Genomic DNA, 22,860 nt, shown 5'->3' on the forward strand with positions numbered 1-22,860 from the left:
AACATGCAGTAAAATCTCATAAATGGACCACTAAGTGATGGAATCAAGGAACTTTCCCTAACAAGTTTTATTTCTATTAAACGCCAACAATGGGCATAAAGTTTTATACAATACAAAAAGACAGGTTGCTGTGCCTTAAGGAACTTAAAAGATAAAATTGGACAAATGAGAGATAACAAAAGAAGTGGGAGATGAAAACAGGAATAAACAGGAGGGGGGAAACGTTCATAATTTCAGTTTACACATATTTAGGCTGTTTTAGCAGGAAATGGGAATAAGAGACCGTGCCAAAGGAAAAGGTAAACTTTGAGGAAGGGCTTGAAGAGGGTTTGAATCCAAGTCTTATGAGGAAAGGCTGAAAGAGTTGGTATGTTTAGCCTGAGAAAGAGAAGGCTTAGAGGGGACATGATTGCAGTCTTCAAGTATTTGAAGGGCTGTCATGTAGAAGGTGGAGCAGAATCTAATCTCTCTTGCTTCAGATTCCAAGACTAGATCTAATGGGTGGAAATTACAAGGGAGTCGTTACCGGCTAAATATCAGGAGAAACTTCCTAACTGTAAGAGTGGTTGAGCAGTGGAACAGTCTGCCCCGGGAGGTGGTGGATGCTCCTTCGCTGGACGTTTTCAAGTGGAGGCTGGATGACCATCTTTTGGGTATGTTGTAGGGCTATCTTTTGGCTGTGCTCCTGCAGAATGCAGGGGGTTGGACTGGATGACCTGCAAGGTCCCTTCCAACTCTAACATTCTATGATTCTAAGGAAGTGAAATAATGAATTATACCAATCTCTCGATGAGCTTACATACACACAGTCTTATGCAAGCTGTAAATACATAACTTGGTCTGGAACCACTAGCTAGCCTTTCTCTTTGAAAATATTTCTGTATGGACAGTACATCTCCTGCTTTGGAAAGAAACAATTCCATTCGTAAATCTCTCTCCTTGACAGATGGAGTTTGGAAGGAATTTAAACCGCAAGGCCGCCTAAGTGGTTTCACATGGAAGGGCACGGTATGTCTTGCAAGGGTATAAATGCCAAGATAGTCTGTAAAAGATGGTTTCGGGTTACCCAGCAGTTGAGAAGGTTGCTGCTGGATTTGCAAGATGTGTCTTTCCAGGAGTCTGGCATGTGCTATCAAACCTATCAAGAATTCTGATGTGGTGTGACCTCATTAACCCTATGACTCCTGAACTCTCCATTATGGCCAAGTCACTGAAGCATTTGGGAAGAGCCTGACATCACCCAGGCTGCCCGGAGTAATTTATTTATTTAGCCATGTCAGAAAAATCCATCTACGTCAGCTGCCAAGTCAGTGCCTCCATTTAGTCATGGCCACTTACAGAAAAAGATGAGTTGCTGTTTTGTTCATATCTGTTCCTTTGGAACAAGCCTCATCCCCGTATCCATACTGATCAACTTTGAACAAGTCTGCACTGAAGATGCAGGAAACTCTGCTTGGGGGAAGGAGAAAGGTCAACATAAAAGTTTCCAAATCACAGTGCACTTTCTTTTTTCATACACTGCTGTCTGCACTTACAATTCACCAAACAAGGGACATGGCACTCCCTTTTTTTGTGCAGACCAGGGGTGGCCAAACTTGCTTAACGGAACAGCCACACAGAATAAACACCAGATGTTTGAGAACCACAAGACATGAACAAATATTACACACACGTTTTTATTGGGAAATATGCAAATTTGCTTTTTTATTAACATTAAATTAGACTGTGTGAAAGAGCCACATGTGGCTCCGAGGCTGCAGTTTGGCCACCCCTGGTGTAGATTGAGTCTTAATTGCATTAGTTGGCAATGCAGATTCCTTTTAGGACCCAGCGTATGGTGGGATCCGTCATATGGTCTGAAGGCCATAGGGTAGCCAGCTCTGCATTGGAAAATACCTGAAGAATTTGAGGGTGGAGCCTGGGGAGGGGAGGGGCCTTGGCAGGGTAAAATGCCAGAGACTCCACCCTCCAAAGCAGCCATTTTCTCCAATGTTGCCCAGCAAGGAGCTTTGTGTGCTTTTTTGGACATAAATGGACTGTGTATAAAATGTGCAAAAGGGACTCTGATGTAAGGTGACCAGTTTGTGATGCCAGACATGTGCCAGCAATAGCCTGAGATAATGTGCCCATGGTTCTCGAGGTTGCCTATTCCATGATGTATCCATAGACACATGAAGCACTCCAAAACAGACATCTGCCATTGCGGTTTAAACCAGGGACGCCCAACGCCATTAAGAGAGTCCTTCTTTATCACACAGGCAACTTCCCCCCCCCCAACCTTCTCTGAACAGCAGGCACAAAAACTTTCCCGCCTTAACAAAGGACTTGGCCTTCCTAATCCTCTCGAGGAACCGGTTGTACCTGACATCACCGAGGAAATGAACTTCCGTCACAATAGGTGACAGACGATGAGTCATCCCTACCCTTGAGGTGTCTCTGCCACAGGCTTAGATTTTAATATTGACCACCCTTTAAGTCCCCCTCCCCCCTTTGACCACTCTTTAAGCCCCCCTCTTTTGGAACGGACCACCAGGGGTTGTCTCAAGGGAGGTGGCCAGCAAAGCCCTCCCCCAGAGCCCCCATACAAAAGTGGGCACCCAGCAATGTGCTCTCTCTCTCTCTTGACCTCTCTAGACCCCTCTCTAGCTCTCTAAACCCACCCTGCCTCTAAGACTTTTGGACTGCAGCCAAAGTCTCCACGTGTTTCTGGCCAGTTCAGAACACAATCACTATTTCCTATTAGTCTCTCCTATTTTTCCACTGGGATGCACCATCTCGCCAGACAGGTAAGTATTTCCCCTCAACGATATCCTGCTCATGTGAATATCTCTTGATTTTCTGTCTAATTTTCTTAGAAGCTGTGTAACTGTGTGTGTGCTTGTGTGTTGCTTGCTCGTGAAGAATCTACAGTAAAGGAAACATTTTATATTGAACCCAGCCTCCGTGTCTATTTCTGGTGCTTCTGGAAGAAGCGGGACCCCTGCATATAAAGGTGTTTGTTCCCTTATTGCCTATTGCTATTCCATAATATCTCATATTCCCCAATAGTGATAATAACTAAGAGCAATCAGGCTAACACCAGGGGAACTGATTTCTATTGACTAGAAATCAGTTGTAATTCCAGGAGATCTCCAGGCCCCACTTGGAGATTGACGACCCTACATATGATGCATCGACTTTGCTGAAGCTTAATAAGGATGTTCAGATACTTTCAGAAGTTGCCCATGTAAAGGAGGAACAGATCCAACACTTTGGCCCTGCCTTCTGCTTGTGACTGAGCATGCTCACTCACACCCTGATCCCCCGCATTTGCTCTAGGGGTCTACATACATAAGCCCTGCCACTGTGTTAGTAAACACTGCATTTCTAATATTCCTGATCATAAGCATGGAGACTTGGTGCACACACTCTGCACACGCATAGGTACTGTGCTTATGTTGTGGCAAATGTGCTTAGAAGGGACGTGGAGGTGGGATGAGTGTGCATGATTATAGAGGAGGCAGGGCCAGCCTTTCTAGTTCCACTCCACCCCAAGCAAGTTGCCCTGAGGCTACAATAGACAAAGCAAGGGACACCAACAAGCAGAGATTTCAGACATGAAACAAGCAAGCAGAGGTGCAATTCAGCAGAACAGCGGTTTAATGAGAGCATTTCTCGTGGAAGTTAAAGGGCAGGAGAAATGGCACTTTTAGCCATACTGCCAACTTGACTATCTACTAGCAAAGCTGGGTGCAAAATCCCTGGGTACAGAATCCCTAAGTCCTTTGCATAGGTAGGCTCCACACATCATTCTTCAAGCTGATTTGAATCCCAAAGGACTATGATCTAAAACCTGGTAACATGATATGACTGCAGTCTGAATTATAGCGGAAGAAACATAATGGAAATGATTACTGCTTTGACAGCTACCTTTTTGCATGTTCGTGACATTCTACACAGCTTATTTCCTAAAATGTTTTCTCCCAGTTCTTTCCTTCCTTCTGTCTGTCAGCATGCAAGATTTGCATCTGCTCCATCCTAGTTCATCCCAGGCTGTTTTGCTAATTCTCAAAGGTTGTGTAGAAGGCTGACAGAGACTCGGTGTGTGCCAGCATATGTTTGGTGCTGTAAATGTCCTGTGAGCATAGGCGCAAGCTCATGCAGGCTGCCAACTGCATGTTCTCGGCATCTATGTAATACCCATGAAGTCTTTGTGTGGCATGCATCCTTAAACAGGCTTGCAGGGGTGGGGAAGTGGACAGTGGCAGGATTAGAGGGCTACTCTTAGCTCCAAGTTTTCATTTCTGTGGCCTCATGATCCCTTAGCTGCTTTCTTCCCTCTTGCATATTGATGTACGTAACTGATGCCTTGCTCTTGAGGTAGCCTGCAAAAATACTTATGCTGTGGACACACACGCTAAACAATCCACTTTCAATACACTTTCAGTGCATTTTCCAAGTGGATTGAAAGTGGATTATTTAGTGTGTGTGGCCACAGCCTTAGTCAATTAAAATCAACGTTTAAAGCAGCATCAAAGATATCATGGAAGAAAGAGAGAACAGCCTCAGTTCATTGTATCCCTTGTCAGCTGTTAATTCCACCCCTGAATATATCATGTAACCAGCCAATAACTTAATTTCAGTCAGTCTTCTTGGACAGAAAACAGGGAGCTGATTCACACGTCATGTTCACTTGTGGTAATCCTTCCCAGATTGAAAGGTAACTGGAAGAGTAAATTCTCTGTCTGGAAAATTCTGTGAAATGATTAGTGACCAGGGGTCATTTCATAGAAAAAGAGCTAGGGGAACTCATTAGCATAACTCATTAGCATATGCCACACCCCCTGACATCACCGGAAGTGTGTCATAAGGCCACACACACACACCCCAATGGTCCCGGCCGCCACCTCCGACCTTGCAGCTCCACTGCCGAGCCCCATGAGGGGCCCGGAGGTGGACCTGCAAGGCCGGCGGGAGTGCAAGGAAGCCCCGCGAAGGCCCTCCCTGGCCCCAGGCAGGCAGTGGTGGGGAGAGGCAGGGAGGAAGCAACTTACCCTCCCTCTTCTCCTGCCTCCTCCTGACTGAATGAGGGCCGGAAGTGGGGCAGCCGGAAGCAGGGGGCAAGGCTTCATCATGTGCCCCGCCTCCCCATACCTCACCCGGGGGAACTGCGTTCCCCTGCATTCCCCCCCGAAATGACCTCTGTTAGTGACCATGAAGGAAAGCAACAGAGGAGAGAGAGGGGAAGGTGACGGGATACGAGTCCCCCACTTTCAATAGTATAGAAACAACTAATTCTGAAAACAATGTAAATAAAATTAAGCATCTGATCCAGCTGTAATCAAGGACAAATAATCACGAGTGGTCCAGTCTTCTATCACACAACCCCATCAGTCCAAAATGAACCTATAGCCAGTTAAATGGGGCTCCGTTGAGTGCTGTGGAGAACACAGGGATGAGCATTCAAAGCCATGACATGTTCAGGAGCTTAGTAGGTAAACAAGAAAAAAATGCATGTGCCCAAATTCAACCACTAAAAAACCAATGATTTATAGATTTTATAGATATAACATATACAATACTCAGGACAAATTTTCATATGACACAAATTTTGAATTTAATTATTACAAAGATGTTTATGAAAAAACTACCTGTGAATTTCTACCTGTCTATTTAATTGTGTCATAGAAAAATTTGTTCTGAGTTTTGTATATGCTGTATCTATAAAATCTATAAGTCATTGGGTTTTTGGTGGCTGCATTTGGGCACATGCATTTTTTTCTTGATTACATGTTCAGGAGTTTGGCTACATGGGCAAATTTCTAGAACATAAAAACATCAGACCTCTTTTGTTTCAGGCTCATTTTCATTTAATTCAGCATCCCACTCTCCATAGTGGTCAGCTAGATGTTTCTGGAAACTCCATCAGAAGGATTCACTCACACAAAAACACAAAACATCACTTGTTTCCCTTTCCACAACTGATATTTAGAAATATACAGTCTCCAAATGTAGGAGTTAGCAATTAAGGCTGATAGCTGTTATTAGGCCTATCATTTCTCGGTAGACTGGTTGGTGGGTAGGATATCCACCGGGATATTTGTGATCTATTCAATAAAAAGAGAACCCGAGTATAATAACATAGCCATAATCCTGAAATGGGTTAGACCATAATCTATCATACACAAGAGCTTTCACTGACTGATAATGCCTTTTCTACAGCTAGAAAAGGAAAACTGCCCCTTTAAGCCAACCGTATCACTGAAGATATGCAAACTTATGATTACTGTCAAACTGAATCTGTGACTAAGGTACCCCTTGAGAGAATACTTACAGGAGTTGTTAATTTCCATTGCAGCTGTGCCCAAGGAACCGGCTGTCTGCGTCACCCATGTTTACCATATCGAGTGTCCAACGGCTGTGATGAAATGCAAGCCTAGACATTTTTCAAAAAGGAATGCTCTCAGAATAGGGATACTCTATGTGAGAAATGTTTCACATATTTTCCAGCGTTATCAGCTTTCCCCTCCATCTATTTAAATCCTCACCATCCCCTTCAGGCTACTTATTTGCTACAGGACAGTCATCACAAAGTAGATGAAACACAACAGAGAGTGAGGAAGTCACAACGAACACCATGGCACCTGAAGAGCACCAGACCACTGGCCCTGCCAAAAGGGCCATCAAAAAGATCAGAACAGCCAGCCTAGTCATCAGCTTGGCACGGGGTTGGCAGCAGTGGGCAACTGATCACTACACGAAGCAAGCCGAGGAACCCACCGGATGGGTCCCCAGTGAGGAGAAGCCACTAAGCATTCCATCCAAAGAGAGAATATCCCCCAAGCAGCCTAGATGCATCAAGAAAGACCAAGCAAAGGATGAAGTGAAGGTTCCATCAGAAGACAAGGCACCAAAAGAAAACGAAGGGCAAAATCCGAGCGAATCCGAAGAAGCCCTCCAGAAACTTCACATTAGGAGCAAAGAAGTGACCAAAACAGTTGTAAGCAAAATCTACGAAAGAGGCAGTGGTATTAATTTTCTCAGCAATAAATATGAAAAAGATAATGAGCGTCCGGAGACAGGCAAGAGTACTGAAGACCTCAGAAACATTGACAAACTCCTTAGTGGCAAACTGTCTCCAACAAGAAGAAGAAAATGCTCCAATCTGGTATCAGAGCTGACTAAGGGATGGAAACAGATAGAACGTGAGGACAAAGCCCCAGAAATGGACCTATGTAATTGTCGCAGTGACAGTTTGGATACTGAAGACAGTGGCTTTGGGGGGGACCCTGAGGACAGGCTTGATCCTGAAGACGGTAGCCAAGAAAGTGTGAGTGCCATAAGGATAAAACGTCCTGCATCATCACTGTAAGTAGATACCTGTTTCCCATACATAGGTTCGGTGGGCTCCTAAAGGTTGATTCATTTAATATGGCTGCCATGTAATGGACAGTTGAAACTACCTCAGTGTGACAGAGGTTTTATGAAGTGAGCAATTTTTTCTTGCGTTGCTGCTCAACATTGATCAGTTACCACTGTGTGATTCGTCTCCTATGATACCACACAAGGAACATTTGATGTTCTTTTGATGGGGTGCTGTGTGATAAGCAGGTGGAGTCACACTTTTTTAAGGAACATTTGATGTTCTTTTTATGGGGTGCTGTAAGTGTGATAAGCAGGTGGAGTCACACTTTTTCCCCATTAGAAGCATTCACATATATGCAGTTCCAAGAGATATTTAGGAAGTAACCCTATCATGCAAATTGATCCAATGAACGAAATAGACGAGAAAAGACAGAGTTTTGCATAGCTAGTTTAAGATGAAGGTAAGATTTAAGGATAAGAACAGTCTGAAGAATTGTTGAACGTGTCTTTCTCGCCAATGGGTCTATAAACAGCATATTTCATTTGAATACAATGAAACAGTAAAAAAACAACCCTACTTTTAAAAAGTAGGTTATTTGATTGCATCATCCGAAGCATGAAGAATTGGTTTTAAGAGAGGAGCAATTTTATGAAACATCAGCAAATGTAAGGCATAAGAAGTGAAGACTATTGGTTGGTGCCTTTCTCATATAACCAAGAGTGCTACATGAGTTTAGCCATCATAAGCAAGTTTATTTATAGAGTTCTTTCCAATTGCCGTTTTCTACAGGTGGGCTACTGGCGGAAGACAATAATTTTTGTTGATTCCCCATTCCCACAGCTGGTCCCCGTGATGCTCTTGAGGTTCTCTTTAACCCTAGGAGAAGAATTGGAGAGAGGGACATAGTGGGTTGTAGCAGGAAACCCACAGTTTGTTTGTACAACTCAAAACCTCTAAATATTTTAGACAAAGACTGGCCAGATGTGTCCAGAAGCACACAAAATAAACAGGAAATAAACAGCCCTCCCTCGTTGTTTATCTCCAATGTCTGGCATGCATGCCAAACAGCCATTAGTGGATCTGTCCTCTGTGAATTCATCTAATCCTTTTAAAAGCTATCATTTTAAGCAGTTATCACCACATCTTTGGGTTGTACATCCGGTGTTGACATCCTGTGGATCTCCAGTTAAGTCACACAGTTTTAGACCTGACCTGCTAAAACAAGAAGAAGCTAGGGCTGATCTATAAAGTTCGAGGATAGCTACTTGTAGTGTAGTCTATAATTTGAACTAACTACTTGGTAAGGAGGTGGCAATGGTGAAGAAATATCTCTTAACAAACACTAGGAAAAAAGTTGCACATAGCTGGATTCTATCCTGTAGCTCCCACATAGGTGCCTTTTCAGAAATACCAATTATCTAAACAGTGAAATATAGAAAGGAGGACAATTCAAGATCTTTTTTGTGTGTGCAGAAAATCAAACTACTGTAAAATATATATAGTGGTGTGCAGTCACTTCACCTGACACATACAGTGCAGAGACATAATGACTGCAACATTTTTTAAAAAAGCAGTTCGCAGAACCACATGAGCTGCCATCAGCCCTGTCAGAGAACTATTGAACAGGCTTAAGGAGTAGCAATGAGAACTGGCTGAAGAGATTTGTAAGTACAAAGAAACCTGAAGTTTTGTCGTTTCTCCATTTATTTTTCAACTATGCAGTTCCTTTATAAGTGCCTTAAGTTACTGAAATGCCCTTTCATTTCATCTACCATTAGCAACAGGTATAGGAAGGGATGTTTGAAAAATTCATTGACTTGGTTATAACAAAAGGAAATTCATTTTCTTCAGTGCAGATATTTTCCACAAAACCAATATCTGAAATTCTGAATTGGTTCCCTTAAAGTCTCATGTATCCTTCATCTCTGCAGTTTTGTGATGTATTTTTCACCATTCAGATATTACAAATTCACCCAAGTAGAACTAGAAACCATATAGACAGAAGTCAAGATAGAATTCTTCACCCACATCCCAAGCTCTGTGGACTTTCCATTGTTCTTGCAGTATTCTTGCCAAAGGAAGTTTCTCCATTCAGATCCATAACAGGATATCACATCACCCATAACCTTTTGCGAGAATGCAGACCTGCCTCCTCCATTAAGGTTAGGCAAACAGGAAAGCTTCTGGGTCAGGTCATCAGAGTCCTGGGACATCCCTAGATCAACCAATTTAAAGGCATTTCAAGGTTATTAAAGTGAACCCTGATCTGGATAGCCCAGGCAAGCCTGATTTTGTCAGACCTTAGAAGCTAAGCAGGGCCGACCCTGGCAAGTACTTGGAAGGGAGACCTCCAAGGAACACCAACGCTGGGACACAGAGGCAGGCAATAGTAAGCCATCTCTCAGAAACGTCCAAGCCCCGATAGGAGTCAGCAGAAGTCAACCATGACTTCCGGGCATACACACACACACAAAATACTCAACAAAGAAAGGTTTTAAAGTGCAATTCTAAGCACACTTCAAAGGACTTAGAAGTGTTTCACTCTGCTTAGGACTGACTTCAATGGACTTCAAAAGGTGTAATCCTGTTTAGAATGGCACCATTAGAATCCAGTGGTTTCTTCCCAAATCATTTTAGTTAGCAATAATTTGAGTACAAATTCACTGTTGGAAAATCAACTTTTCCCATATTCAATATGTAGTACACATGTAATAATTCATTACAAATAATATTTAGTATTAAAATATTAACATTTCAAGGGATTGAATGTCCCTGATGCTAGCTTGTAATCACTCTGAATGGATGTGAATGCTTATTATTATTATTATTTATTATTATTTAAACTTCTCTGCTGAGCAAGGCTTTCAAGGGACTTATCTAGATTCATAAACAAAACTGAACAGTAAGATACCAACTGAAATTCAACAATAAAAACTGACAGATAAAGCTAACCAAAAAAAAAGTTGCATAAAGGCAGGAGCCAGAGCCAGAGAAGATACAGAGGCTTAAAACAATCTGATGGATCGCAGGAGCACCAGCCTGGAAACTGAAATTGCTAAGAGCTCAGAAAAGCAGGATGCGCTTTCCCCAGCATTTCAAATATAGTAAGGATGGTACCACACAAGCATCCCTTAGGAGGGATTTTAATAAATTAACCTCAGGAAAGGCTTCATCTCTAGCAGCCACCCATCTACCTCCCAAAGGTCACCTGAAGAAAGTCCCCTGAAGAGGGAAGTTCATAACTGGAAAAGGCAGTCCCTGTTCTAGTTCTATTTTTTAGGGTTTTGCAGATCAAGGGCAACACTTTGGACTATGGCCCAGGAACCAAAAGGGAGCTACAAGGAATGTTAACAATCCCAGACAAATTATGATAACATCTGAACACTCAGGATCCCAGACAGGAATCCTAAAGTTATTTAACTGGGATTGTCAGCATTCATCTGTGTATGTAAGAAGGGTGGTAAGAAAATATATTTGTCCATTGTCACACTTTCATTAAATTAATCTGAGATTGTCAACATGAACCATTTTCAGGACATTCGACACAACATCTCCAAGGAGAATAAAATACCAAAAATCTCATCATGTTATTCATCGGAAAGTAGAGAAATAGTGCAAGACTTAGGGAAAACAAATAACAAACAAATCTAGTCTCCTTGAGACTAAGAAAGCAACCTGGGCTCAGATCTGCCTATCTTATTACAAGCTTGGCTTTGTTCCCTGTTTTTGCATCCTGCTGTTGGTCATTCACACCTGTTCAAACAGGGTGCAAAACTATCAAACAAGATTGTGGACTTCACACCCACTTTAGTCTGTGGAAACTACCAGGCTGGAAAAATCACAGCCAGCTCTCCGCTCAGCCCTTGGATCCGAAACCTAAAATAAAAACTTGTGGGAACAATAGCTAAGAAGCAAACTGGAGCGCCATGAATCCTGTAGAAATCCAGTGGAGGCATTGCAGAGTAAATGCAGCCACGTAGTTGAGCGAGACACACCTTCCCCCAAACTGATTTCAGAACTGATGCCATTTTTCTTCCCTAGTTCCAAACTGCTCTCAATAAATAAAACCAGGAATTAATGTACATCACATGGGCAAAGTTGGCATGTTACTGCATTAGGCAATATCTGGAAGCATTATGCTACGGTTATTCTTTTCCCTGCCACCTTTTTTGACATGGCACATTTATTCTTGAACATTCTTGCTTGTTCCCTTGGTGAGCGACGATAACCTGTATCAATCTTTATAAAAGTGAGCATGGTGACCCACTGGGAGCAGTGAGGAAAGGAAAAGAACAAGCTGTTTAGAAGGGAACATTATGTACTCTGTGTATGAGTGTGCTTTTTAACATGACAGAACCCGCTGTCCCTCTTATCTAGGTCAGAAATCTTAAAGGGTCCTACATCTCTGGGGAGGAAAGGCTCTGATGGACTTGTTATGAGTTTTAATGTGTCAATTGGAGCTTGTTACCTACAGGGGAAAATTCTCCTATAGATCTTGGAGAAGGGGATATTGCTCTTCATTTTCATATGGCAGAGAGACACAGATAAAAGAGGGGACTCGGATGGGGATGGAATTAGAAAATCACAAAGATTCATGCAACAGTAATAGTCTTATAATGAGGTTATTTTAGTATCGTTTCCATGGGGATGCTCCAGCAAGCTGTTCATACACACCAGCTCACCTCATGGCCTGGGCAATTTTCTTTACACCACCAAAGAAAGGCATCTATTTTTATTCAGAATGGAAGGGTCAGTAAAGAAAAGTGTTTGGGGTTTTATAAGAAGTATAATTTGGGCTATTTTCTAGGTTTCCAGATACGTTTGAAATGGGAAAATTGGATGAAATCACCTACTAGGACCCTTGCAATTTAGAAAATAAAATATCAGAGAATACTTGAAGCAATTTTCAAAATTATGTACACTATAGAGAAAGTGAACAGAAATTATTTACTCTGTCCCACAACATGTAATGCAACTGATTGACAGGAGATTTAACACAAAGGAAAGTTTCCACTTTGTGCAGCATATGACTAACTTGTAGAATTCATCATTGCAGGATGCTGTCATGGTCACTAACACAGCTGGTTATAAGAAAATTAAACGAATATGGTATTTGAACAGGTATTTAGCATTTGCCCTCTTCCAACATAGCCCTCTTGTGAGCTTCCTTGAAACAGATTGGGGTAGAGTGATGAACTGGAGGGACTACCATGTTATACCTTCTTTTGTTGATATTGAGTTGGAAGATGGAGGAAAAGGTCCTTCTCAGCCTTCCAAAGAGCCCCAATATTCCTCAGTACTGGGTAGGCTCGTAGCTACAGTGGGGCATCTCAGGGCTAGGCCCCCTAACTTACTGGCAAGGCCCCCCACGACTTCCAATCCACCCCAGGGGCCCTGAGTGGGGGCAGGTGCAGGGAAGGAGCCGGGTATTCCTTTGATTAGCCAGTGCCCCCTAAGAAATTTAAATGCCTCCCGACTTTAAAAATCCTGGCTACGGGCCTGATACTGGGACAGCCTCAAAAACAAAAGGCACCACAGAATAAGGGTGCTTCAACAACCAAGAGCCAAACCAACTTCTCCCTTTCCCACTCATAGCTTGGTGCAGCAGAAGAGCGAGAAAGAGGCGGTTTTACCCAATTCCTCAACACTGTTGTATCTCCCTGGCCATTGGTACGATTTGTGAGTGTCAAGGCTGACCCTGCCTCCGTGCAGTAATGTAACCAAGCATTACTTAGGTTTCAGTGACTCCCCAAGTAACACACACCATACAGTAAGAGGTTTTATTGAAGAAATGCAAGAAAAAGTGTAAAAACAGGGGATACAGTTCAGTGTCAGCAAAATGCACAGAAATAACAAAACTGACTAGCTTCAGTCACTTGAATCCAACTCAGAGCAGTTGGTTCTCAAAGCCAGGTGTTCCATAGCATAATACAGATGTCTTCTTGGCACCAAGAAGGAATAAGAAGGAAAGGGCTAAAAGTGAATAACGATTCTACTCTCTAACCATACTTATAGAGAAAACGCCAACCATAATCTCCCGACCTCCTCGCCAGTCAACTGGGCAGTATCCATGGAACTTTCCCTGAGAGAGTGATTTCCCCTTCCCATGCCTGATCCACAGCTTAGCTGTGTGAACTAATTAAGAGCCTAAGTGGATGACCTTGAGGAGTAACTGCCAGTGTGTGGGGAGAGGGGGGCTAACACCTGGAGAGAACAGTGAACTTAGCTGGAACCGACTGGAAGATGGCTTCTATGTTGACAGTGAGGTTCTCCTAATTTTCAGAGAGGAGTTTTGGGATAGATGGCAAGATACTTCAGGCAGGGAATGATCCAGTGTGCCGACACCTTTTGTGAACTCTTCCTCTGTATCTAACCCCTGGATCAATCCTAGAGTCATAAACATTTACATACTGGGGGGGGGGGTATCTGTACCGAACTGTCATGTTTTCCTAAGCTAATTCCTTTCAGAAAGGCATTTGTCAGTATCTCAGTGAGGTAGTAACATTTTTGACAAGTGAACAGCTACCTGCCTATAGGTAGTGGATGAATGACAGCCGAGAGAAACATTTTGCAGACAATTTTGGGTCAGAAATACCCTTCTGTGGTATTCAGGCTGCCCTGACCTGAATATCCAAGGCTAGCCGAATCTCACCAGATCTTGGAAGCTAAGCAGGGTCGACTCTGGCTAGTATTTGGATGGGAGGCCTCCAAGAAATACCAGGGGTATGACATGGCAAACCACCTCTGAACGTCTCTTGCCTTGAAAACCCTGTGGGGTCGCCATAATTCGGCTGTGACTTGATGGGACTTTTCACCACCAGTATTCAGGCTGGGCAACAGCGGGACAATCACCTTCTTATACTGTCAAGCCTCAAATATTTCTAAAAAGCGCCAAGTAAAAATTGCCACAGATACATGACTCCAGCGAATAGACTATTCAGTTCAACACGGAGCAGGTCTGGATTAACACTAACTTTGCGCTAAAAATAAAATGCAACCGTAGCGATGACATAAGTAACCTTTAGTCAGACTCACATGAACTCCTCAAATATTTTCTTAAGTGTCTAACCTTAATGCGGCTGCCCAGAAGACGAAGAGATTAGCACGGTCTCTAGAATCTAAACAGCAACTAAAGCTGGGGGCTTCTTGCTGCATGACTTCACCTCTCATTTCCTCAGGGAAAATTAGCCTCAAATGTGTTTTTTCCGCCCTGCATTTATTGGCCATTTATGCTTTTAAAAATACGATACAGTTTTAGCATTGATTTCCAAGTCTCCGAATGTAACTAGTTTCAGCATGGGAGCCTCTCGTCAATTATTCAGTTTGTATAAAACAGCATGCACATTAAAGAGTATTTTTCACCAAAGCTTCTAATTAGAATTTTAACAGCAACTAAGGGAGGGGGAAAGTCTTTTGAGGGAAGCAATTGCATTGGTAGGCCCTTACTGTACGATTTCCCCTCTATGTTTTGTTGAGTATACTCTGTGTTTGTCATTTTTCCTCATATGAGCATCTGCTTGGCATGCAGAAAGTCGCAGGTTCAATCCCTGGCATCTCCAGTAAAAAGGACCAAAGAGTAGGTGATGTGAAAGACCTCTGCCTGAGACCCTGGAGAGCTGCTGCTAGTGTAAGCAGTACTGACCCTGGTAGACCAATGTTCGATTCAGTATAAGGCAGGTTCATGTGTGTTCATTATGTCCCCAGATCCCACCCTCACCTTCCAGTGCATTTACATGTAAAATTGCATGTTGAAAAGCTTTAGGCTGAAAGACTGGGAGGGGGCAGGGAAAGCGTTTTAACTATTCCATTCTGCTTACCATCCCCCTCCCTGCCAACTCCAAAGATTTAAAAGCAGTGTCACCCCCTGTGCTCCACCCACTCTTTGCACACATACAAAAACAAATACATTTCAAAATGATGCCCACATTTAATACCCATCCTTCCTTTCTCTCGGTTTCCTGCCCCTGAAAAATTCAGTACCTTTCAAAATGGTGTCTATATTTAATGTTTCAGTCTAAATGTGCCTACTGCACCTAGTTCTCTTGACATACCCTCTCCAGGATTTAAAATCTTGTGTGCCTTCTGGCAAGCAAATGTATCAAGTACTCTTAACAAAATCCTTTTTTGTGGCACCGCTGTGTTCAAAAACTTTTTGAGTTTTTCCCTGGCTGTGTGGCAACTAAGCTTATACCCACAGCATCCTAGTAACAGGGGAAAGTCCCTATAGGTAAAATGCAGACACACTACTAAGCGGCTATGGCATGCGGCGGGGGGGGGGGGTTGTATTCATAAATCTAGTAGGATGGACAGCTGTGGGTGACAAAATCTTGCAGTGGTTGCTGTTCCACAGTAGGCCCAAGGGACTCTCACATCTTTTGGGCTCTTAACAAATACCCCCCTCCCCGGTAAGAGTATTCTCTCTCTCTCAGTGACAGAAAAATAGTTTGGGTACTGAGGTGATTTTTAATGGACAATGAATTTCAGCCACTCCATACTGAACTTACTATATGTGGTTTTGTTTTGTTTGTTTTTTGTCATAAAAGAAAGTCATGGGGAATTCATGAGCCTGTGGTAGTGGGTAGGGGGAACCATAATGTGTAATTTCATACCTGGGGCTGTGACAAGCAATTAAGGTTGCCAACCTCCACGTGAGGCCTGGAGATCTTCCAGAAATAGAACTGTTTTCCAGATTACAGAGCTCAGTTCCCCTGGAGAAAATGACTGCTTTAAAGGGTGGACTCCATAACATTATACCCTGTTGAGGTCCTTCCCATCCCCAAACCCCACCCATTCCCAGGCTCTGCCCCCAAATCTCCAGGAATTTTTCATCCTGGAGTTGGCAACCCTGCAAACAATTGTGATCCATCAAAATTCACTGCAACATACTCTAGTGATACACAGAGGCCTAAGCAGTCTGATGCCTTCTGCTACAGCAGGGGGAAAGACACAAAAATACTGTTCATGATACATGTGATCGCAACTGGAGTCATCTGGAAACAAGGAGGACAAAATAGCTCATTGGAAAGCAGGCTTAAGCGGAAGCTTTGGGCTTCAATGACTGATGTGACAGATGTTTCCAGGTGACAACACTCAGAATCACATGTATCTCAGTGTGTCTCAGTGGAGTCCAGGCATCTCAATGGTGCAGCTATGACAACGATTTGAGGTCCTGTTGGGCCTTAGCGCGCCCAACAGAATGTTATAAAAAACCCCCAACAATCTCCAAGGAAATCTGTGCACAGAGCAAAAGAGGACGGGAAAAAGTAGCAAAGCAGGAAGCGCTAGCAGGCATTTCATACAGCGCACCACAGCAATTCAGAAATGTAAGAAAGGGGTTGAAAATGGGAAGAAAGCAGTTTTCGTCAACAATGCCTCAGGCATGCTTCCCCAATGGGAGACAACTGGGATAGTATGAAAAGGTAACTAGATTCAACTAGCAGCCGGTTACTAAAACACGTCTGTCTGATATGACAGAAAAAACCCCACACTAGTAACCAGTTACTGAAACGGAATACATAGACAATTTGAAAAGGGCCCATGTCAAATTAAGTCATCATCTTATTTGTTCTGAATCTCTGCCATGGCATCTGACAAAGAGAGCTGTGTTTGAAAGCTTATGCTGCAATAAAGTTAGTCTTAACGGTCCTACTAGGCTTTTTACTATTTTGCAGCAACAGACTAACACGGCTAACTCCTCCTGATCTATGCCAAGGCATAAGGCATTTACTGTAGCCCCAGTTAAATTCTGAAAATACTTCTGCCCAAAGAGCCTGGCACTCTGGTCTGGATGACAGTTAGGGTGCATTTAGCAGCAGCAGACTACACAGCATCCCATTTCTGAGAAATGGCAAGGGCAAAGAGAGGCAGATGGGACTGTGGAACTGAAAAACTAACCACAACATTACATGTGGGTGACACAGCAGAAAGCGGAACGCAGAATAAATTGGGGCTGATCAAGCTCACTAAGGAGAAGATTAAAGCAGGAAGGTATTTAACTGCAAGAGAGGATTAAAGAATGAAGTGGGGACAGGAGGGAGGGGAGAAAAATTGGACCTCCAGGCTATGCAGTATTTGACCCTACCCCCCCTTTCAGCTCACACAGCTTCGTAGGAATCAGACAATCCAAAGACCACAGGCCAAGAGACTGGGGGACACATTACACCTTTCTTGGGTCTTGTCAAACCAGATGTTCCAAACATGGAACTGCTGATTATGCTAACCCTGATTCAGATGGGGACTAAGAGAGGGGACTTCAGCCTCCTTCCTCCACATTCTCTTCTCTCTTACCTCCAACCACAATCTCTCAGTGGTGCATCAAATGTCTGGAGTCAATGGATAATGTGACATATTCTCAGCTGCTCTCCCAACCCAATAATTTTTTCTTGCCTTGGACTCACCCAAATACCTCTTGCAAATGTGAAGACCTTTCTGTTTAGATTTTTGGTTACTGGTATGCAAGTTTATATTCTAACTGGTTGGGAAACATCTCTCATTGTACCGTTCCTGGGACTGGATGGGCTAAATATTTATACAAATTAATAGTAATAGTCAACAGAAATAGAGTTTTAATTGATCCTGGGTAAGAAAGATTGAAAAATGACAATTTTGTTATTCCCAGATCACAGCAGTAGTAAGAATGTTCAGATGTTGCTATTTTAAAATATGAAATGTTAGAATTAGTGATCACATGCCACCTAGTGGCCTCCACTCTGAACCAAAATAAAAGGCTCCACGTTTTGAATGAGCGCAATACTCAGGTGTCCCACTGAGATGACCGAATTCAAAGTTAGATTTCTTGTTTCTTTCAGCTCAAGCAGAAACCTCAAACCCTCTAAAAAGTACAGCCCTGTTCACAGTCTGAGGGGCAGATGGGAAGACTGGGCAGACGGACATGTTTTAACCCAAAAGCTCAATCCTTTCAGTGAAGAATTTGACTATGAGCTTGCCATGACTACTCGCCTGCACAAAGGAGACGAGGGCTATGGTCATCCCAAAGAGGGTACAAAAACTGCAGAAAGGGCCAAGAGAGCAGAGGCCCACATCTACCGAGAAATGAAAGACATGTGCTTCATCATCCGAACAATGGTCTCTCTCCGTCGTGATGACAAGATGCAAGTCACTTTTGGCGAGTTATTTGAAAGATACGTCCGTATTTCAGATAAGGTTGTTGGAATACTCATGAGAGCCAGGAAGCACGGGATGGTCAGCTTCGAAGGAGAAATGTTGTGGCAAGGCCGGGATGATAATGTGATAATAACTTTGTTAGAATAATGTTCAGTCGTCGGATTGTCCCAAGTGCATTGATTCACGACAATCCATCACCACAGAATCTGAAAGCTGACTCTCAGTTTATTGGAGAGGTCAACAGAGACAGCAAAGTTTTATTCATTCTAGTTTGCCTAGGAAAATATCTTTATACTATTACCTTCCCAGTATCTGACATCTACATGCCTTTAGGGGCGTTCATACATTTCCCCAGCTCAACTGTGAGGAGTTTTTGTAAAGTAGACTTGTAAATAAAGGATATATTCAGAATATAATGAAAATAAAGCCCGTTGAACAATAAAGGTAGTTTGTTCCCATTCAGTTCTATTTTGTCTATTAAACCAGTGGAATCTGGAATTTGAACTGAGAATTCAGGGCATGCCTTCAAGTTGACATTTCAGGTAATTTGACATACATCCTGTGACAAGCATAATAAAATATTCTGTAGTATTACATACACAGACATAATGAAGCATAACTTACATAGCTTGTATATTTATATAAACACTGAGTAGTTATATTTAATATCAATTATACCAAGATTGAGAAATCAATTATGTACACTATCTATGTCAAATCAATTGTTCTGAAATTAGGTTGCTATGTGTTTACATGTATAATTATGTGTTTATGAATCTGATTACCAGTGTTTTAAAAATATATGGAGTAGCCTTAATACTCTTAATACTTAAATGATTCCCCCCCATAATATGCATTCTTTCACTTTGAAAGGAAAACCTGTCTTCTCACAGAAGAAAGATGTATGAATATTGTGTTGCCACAGAGGTGTTATCCTGTTTATTCAGTATTAAAAAAAATTGTAAATTGACATTATAGATATGATGGAACAAAACAGAATTTTCCTCTGAAACAAAGAAGCCTCTTTGCAACCCGGAATTTCCTAACTTTACAACTTTGTAAGCAAATTAACCTGAAATGAAAACACACACTTTTAATTTTAAAAAATTCTAATCTCTCTGGACAGTAACATTCTAAATTTTTTTTTGTACGGAGCTTCTTGTATTGTTTACTACAGGATTAACTTCTCTAAGACACTACCAAAAAATCACAAAAAGAAACTCTTTCTGAAGAATTGAGACCCAATGACTGAATGTCTTTACTTTCAGAAGAACAGAGTATCATATCACAGTTCACTTTTATAAAGGAAGAAATTAACTTCAGTCCCGTATCTTGCTTGCTTGCTTCCCCACCCCCATGAGTGTTCTAGGAGCACACAATTCAGACACACAGAGGACACAGTCGCTAGAACCCATTCTCCTCTGGAAACCATCTGTCGACATCACATCTTATAACAGTAAATTCTAAAAATTAATGGTGTTTTGTGAGAATGCTGCAACTACTTAGCCATAGACACAGCCCTTTTGCTCTGAAACTACTACGAACACCCCGCCCCTAGCACTCCAGAACCCTTTTTGAGATGGAATAACTAGAAATATACACTATATTCCATTTGTATGAAAAGATGGTGCTATCATGCCTTTCCTAATAATTCTTGCATCAAGGCATTTCAGTATGACATGTCTTAGTGTTTAAAAGACTGAGTTCACTTCTAGCTGTTAACAAAAGCAGATCTCAGCAACCAGAAGCATCAAACTCCTCATCTGAAGTTCTATAGCAGAGTTATAGAACTACATTGACTCTGAATTCCCAATATTAATGTCATTCCAATATTAAACTGTAGTCTTCCCCAGCAGGCTTTACAATAAAAAGGGCAACAGGAAAACCAAATCTTGTTACCTTAGATTCAGCCAACAACTCACAGTGATTTGCTAACCAGTCTTATACAATAACAAGTGCAAGAAAGGAGCCAAAAGTAGAAAGTTTGCTGGAATCAAATGTCAGCCCCCTCCATGTATCTGTACATCTATCTACTGTTTTGATTTTACAGATGTAGCTGAAACATGTCTTCCTCAAAACTAGCCAGTGAGTCTATGGCTAAGTAGTGTTGAACCAAAATCTAGTACTTTACCCATTAACTATGCTAGCTGATAACAGGGCCTTAAGAACTATCCCAGAGGGTCAAGAAAACATTTCCACCATCTATTAAAATTTAATTCAATATTGTAGATTAAACGGCACTATTAGCATGAAAACAGCGAGAAAATATAGTTGCCCTTCAGGAAACACTCTCGTGTCTAAATAAAGCCCAACTCATGTTTCATGTTACACTTATTTAGATTTATTTGCTATATATCACTATGACCTTATAGTACTTAAAATCCATTACAGGATTGTTTATAATTAGTCTTAAACCCACAAAGACAATAATACTGCTGTGGAAGACCAAAGGGGAGAAAAAGCCATTTGAGTTTATTTACAGCTCCTGTTGTTTGTAAACATTGAATCTACATATACTATACTAAGTTCTAACAAGAGTAAAGAGCTATACACCAAGACTGAAAATGATGCCCTGTATTTTTAGCCATATTGAGCATTAGCATATTATAGGTATCTGCCCCTTTCCCATAGCAGTAAGCGTCCTTCCAATAAGTGGTCAAACTTCTGAAAGAACTGGATATAGCAACATACTGTACAACTATAGCTATTTATTTAAGCCAAACTATTTGGCTTTTTATTCCATTTCTAGAATAATTTAAAGTGCTAGAAGCAACCCGTCAATCAACACTTTTTTCCCTTTCTAAAATAAGAAAACTACTTTTAAACATTAATTTACAAGAGAATATATACAAAGTTCATCTGGAACAGCTGAGATTTCAGCACAAAGTCATTCACTGTCACACTTAACAGCATTTTAATTTTTTTTGTTTTGTTTTTGCATAAACATAGAATTAAGCTTTGAAAGAAATGGTTGTTGAGTGATTATTGCCACAATGGCTTCTCAGTTTTCCTACAAAAGTGGACAAGAGCTACTGATTTACTGTATTATAGCCTGTCTTTTTTTTTTTCTTGAGGTCACAGAACAGTAAGTTTGCATATTACAAGTCTACTAAATTACGATGTCTACCTAAAGTACACTACCCCATTGTATCAGAGCTGGTGCTAACTGCAGCTTACAACATAGATCCACTCAAAAGGGAAAAAAATAGATTAAAAGGAACACCACATCTAATTTTTTTTTCTTTTTTGGACAGGAGTAATTTTCAGAGATGACGTACGAGGCTACAACAGAAGAACTATAAAACAGCTTATATAGAGATATATATAGATATATCTGACACTTTACGCTGATTGGAAAAAATGCATGTTTCATAGTCTTAGTACATGTAACGCCCTGCTATAGCTCCAGGTTCATCCACTGAGTTTTGCTTTCTTCATCTAATTAATGCAGTGGAGCCCTCACATTCCTTTGCTATTGTATTCATTCTGACCATGTAGCTCAAGCTTTGCCCAACATTTGTCCCAAGCCTGCAGATCATTAACAGCATGTGCAAAATACTTCAATACAATCATTGGGGCAGCTAGGTTTTGAGTATAAAATGCCAATGACACGAACTCTGTAGGCATGAACAGAAGAAGTGGCACCGCTGAGCATGGTTGACCCCTTTTCATTTTAATGAGTAGCATCAATTTAATTATTTCTACCACTGGCCTGGACTGATTACTGCTGATGAATTCAAAACTCTTCATTATTCTCTGATTTAGGCCCATAGGGACAACTCCATTAGGGTTTAACAGCACCCTCAGTGAACCCACCCTAGTGGAAAAAGAGGGTTTTGGATGAGTGGGGGGGGAAAGAGGGATAAGAACCCACAGGACAATCGTGAGCTGCATTCTCAAATAAAGTATAAAGATGGCTTATGAACTTCCAAAATATGACAGGCTGATGAAAAAGAATCCAGACCACAGTAGACATCCGCACCCAACATGTTGCTTATCTAAAAAAGTATTTGGATGGCCATGCAGAGAATTTTGAAAGGCATCGCAAACAAAAATGCTGCATTATATTGCTTTAAGGGCTTTTTGAGCTGCACTGATCCATGACAGGTTTGGGACAACCTTTTGTAGAAGCAGTTTATATTTATTCAAAGCCCCATATTTCAATGTCTTGTATAATGAAGTCTTCTTTCTTAGAAAGAGTGGGATTCCCAAATGTTTTACATGAATGACTTCTTCCATGGTAGAGATCTCCATCGAGCCAGAGTGCAAATTCACCCCTGTAATACAGATACATTTTTTTAGTTCCCCACATTTCATTAATAAAAAGCATATAGAATTGTAACTGGACAAAAATTATTTGAATTTCATCCCAGCTTCAGCACTCAAACTGT

General features: G+C 41.7%; 2 protein-coding genes across 2 annotated transcripts in view; one reads left to right on the forward strand and one right to left on the reverse strand.

Moving 5' to 3' along the window:
• Window positions 1-6,550: 6,550 nt before the first annotated feature.
• Window positions 6,551-18,921, forward strand: ABRA (actin binding Rho activating protein). Its single transcript, XM_015421590.1, has 2 exons — window positions 6,551-7,347; window positions 18,154-18,921. Exons 1-2 carry the CDS (start codon window positions 6,617-6,619, stop codon window positions 18,614-18,616), a joined length of 1,194 nt encoding a protein of 397 aa, XP_015277076.1. The 5' UTR covers window positions 6,551-6,616; the 3' UTR covers window positions 18,617-18,921.
• A 3,594-nt stretch (window positions 18,922-22,515) lies between these two features.
• The window catches only part of OXR1 (oxidation resistance 1), a 75,883-nt gene continuing 75,538 nt past the window's right edge, over window positions 22,516-22,860 (reverse strand). The window contains 2 exon segments of the mRNA XM_015421591.1: window positions 22,516-22,711; window positions 22,713-22,746. Of these exon segments, the coding sequence (XP_015277077.1) occupies window positions 22,532-22,711; window positions 22,713-22,746 (214 nt within the window). The 3' untranslated portion in view covers window positions 22,516-22,531.

The sequence above is a fragment of the Gekko japonicus genome, unplaced genomic scaffold, assembly GCF_001447785.1.
Source record: "Gekko japonicus isolate JY-2015 unplaced genomic scaffold, Gekko_japonicus_V1.1 scaffold1589, whole genome shotgun sequence".
Taxonomy (NCBI): Eukaryota; Metazoa; Chordata; class Lepidosauria; order Squamata; family Gekkonidae; genus Gekko; species Gekko japonicus.